The sequence below is a fragment of the Vollenhovia emeryi genome, unplaced genomic scaffold (assembly GCF_000949405.1).
Source record: "Vollenhovia emeryi isolate VEMERY1.0 unplaced genomic scaffold, V.emery_V1.0 DF945091.1, whole genome shotgun sequence".
Taxonomy (NCBI): Eukaryota; Metazoa; Arthropoda; class Insecta; order Hymenoptera; family Formicidae; genus Vollenhovia; species Vollenhovia emeryi.
The window spans coordinates 1-2,280 of NW_011961275.1; the positions used below are offsets into that span (position 1 = coordinate 1).

The 2,280-nt window shown below is 35.6% G+C and overlaps 1 protein-coding gene across 2 annotated transcripts; it reads right to left on the minus strand.

Annotated features, from left to right (window-relative positions):
- Nucleotides 1–46: 46 nt before the first annotated feature.
- LOC105561973 lies at nucleotides 47–2,274 on the minus strand. 2 transcript variants are annotated; one of them, XR_001008936.1, is made up of 3 exons: nucleotides 408–2,274; nucleotides 221–345; nucleotides 47–135 (listed from the first exon to the last, which is right to left on the minus strand). XR_001008936.1 is itself a non-coding variant. In XM_012012405.1 (2 exons), exon 1 carries the CDS (start codon nucleotides 2,142–2,144, stop codon nucleotides 1,368–1,370), a length of 777 nt encoding a protein of 258 aa, XP_011867795.1. In that variant the 5' UTR covers nucleotides 2,145–2,274; the 3' UTR covers nucleotides 47–135; nucleotides 221–1,367. The 2 variants fall into 2 exon arrangements, 1 of the variants encoding a protein (XP_011867795.1); XM_012012405.1 differs by having other exon boundaries at nucleotides 221–2,274.
- Nucleotides 2,275–2,280: the final 6 nt, after the last annotated feature.

Below are 2,280 nucleotides of genomic sequence, written 5' to 3' on the forward strand. Positions count from 1 at the left end.
AAGGTAGGTAGGGAGAAACGGCCAATGCGAGCCTCCAGCAGGTGTCCGTGCGAAATTATCGATGTTTTTTGAAAAAACACACTTTATTAAAAGATCCAAACGTTTCGACCCGTTTTTGGGTCATCCTCAGTGAAGCTGGGATAAAAGTTATGATACAAAGTAAGATTAAGCGATGTTACAACATATTAATATGAATTTTTTACAATGTAGTGATTAATACCTGATTATAAATAATTAGACTTAATCTGATCCACTGTTCACACGACTGTCATCTATTATCAACGCAATTTTGTCTTTGAACTGGTGTTTGCCAGGTAAAGAGTGCGATTTGTATAATTGATAATTCTAAAAGTTTAAGAATCTATTTCGTAAAATTGTTCGTTAAACTTTAAAATGTGATAACTCACCCAAGTTAAGAGAGGACAGTCACGACGAGTGGTAAATAACAATTGACAATGACTGGTGGTAATGCGAAGATATAAGTCTATTCGGTGTAGCAGGATTGCCATAACAATATTTGAGTTGGTAATGTAACTATATGTTAGTGTCAAATTTTTAAATATCATCCATGTTGTCAATAATGTGGTCATATGTATTTAAAAGATCGGTATCGGTCTGTAAGTTAAGTCTAGACTTTTGTCTTTTTATATGAATCATTTCAGAAATTAGTCGTTTATATAAAAATGTCTCTCTATCTAGAATGTCAACGTTGTCCCAATCAAATTCATGGCCTAAGAGTCTGTGTTCAGTAATTACTGACTGTTGTTGGGTATTTCTATTAATGTGATTGCGATGTTCTTTAGTTCTCGTATTTAATAATCTACCTGTTTGGCCCACATACGAAGCGTCACAGTCTTTGCACGAGATTTTATACACTACATTTTTTTGAGCACTTTTAGGAAGAGGATCTTTATGTGCTTTGATAACCCGACTCAGTTTGTTCATACTGGTAAAAGAAAGAGTAATATTAAGATCTTGGAGAACTTGTTTAAATTGATGGGAGAATCTAGGAATGTACGGTATGTTGAAGAATTTTTTGGTAGCTGTGTTAACTGTATTATTATCTATGTGTATCGTATTCTGATTTTTTAAAAAAGTTTTTAGCCTTCTGTTGAGGGTATTAAAGATAAGAGGAAGAGGATAATTGTTTTGTAATAAGGTGTTAATCACAAGCTCTAGATTCTTTTGATGGTATCTTGGATGTGAAAGTAACAGTGCGTGATCGATTAAGCAGATTATAGTACCTTTTTTGTGGCAAAGAGGGTGAGCAGAGTCAAAATTTAAATATCTACCGGAGTGTGTAGGTTTCTGGTACCAGTCGAATTCTATTTGGTTGTCTCTAATGTTAATTGTTGTGTCAAGGAAATTCAATTTTCTGTTTGTTCCCTCCTCCATGGTGAATTGTAGTCTCGGATGGAAGGAGTTGAAGATTTCATGGTGGAGGGGACCGACATAGCAATATCGTCTACGTATCTTATGTAAAACATGGGCCTAAATCTGAGAGTCTCCATCGCTTTGCACTCTAAGTCTTGCATAGTGATGTCTGCAATGATTGGTGACAACGGAGACCCCATGGGTGTGCCAAATGTCTGTTGATAGATTATGAAATTGAAGGAAAAATAAGTCGATTTCAGTACCGTGCGAATAGCTCTTAAGAATTCGTCGCGAGGAATCGAGCAGTTATCGGATATGTATGTCCATCTGTTTGCGATACTCTCCTCTGCTAAGTCCAAAGGTATATTAGTGAAAAGAGAAACTACATCTAATGAGATCAGGTCATGTGTTTCTTGGATATGTAGTCCATTAAGTTTGTTGACTAAATCGAAGCTATTGAGGATGTGGCTCTCTGGTTTAGGAATGGATGATTTAATGATATTATGTAAAAAGGCCGAAAAGGCATAGAGTGGACTGTCTACTGAAGAGACAATTATGCGGAGTGGGCAATCTTGTTTGTGGATCTTAGGTAAACCGTATGCTCTTGGTAGTGTGCCATCTGTACAATTGAGTCTTTTATAAATCGAATTGTCGATGTAATTCGATTTCTTCCATTCTACTAATAAACTATGTAGATTACTAATTAGTTTTTTAGTAGGATCTTTCTTAATTGTAATGTATGTGTTCTTGTCATTAAGTAATGTCTCCATTTTTTCTATGTACGTGTCTTTCTCTATTGCAATAGTAGTATGGCCTTTGTCAGCTCTGGTGATAATTATTTCGGGGTGTTCACGTAGGAATATCTTTGTGAGTTCAGCATTGCGTGTTAAATTTTGGTTATTAGAG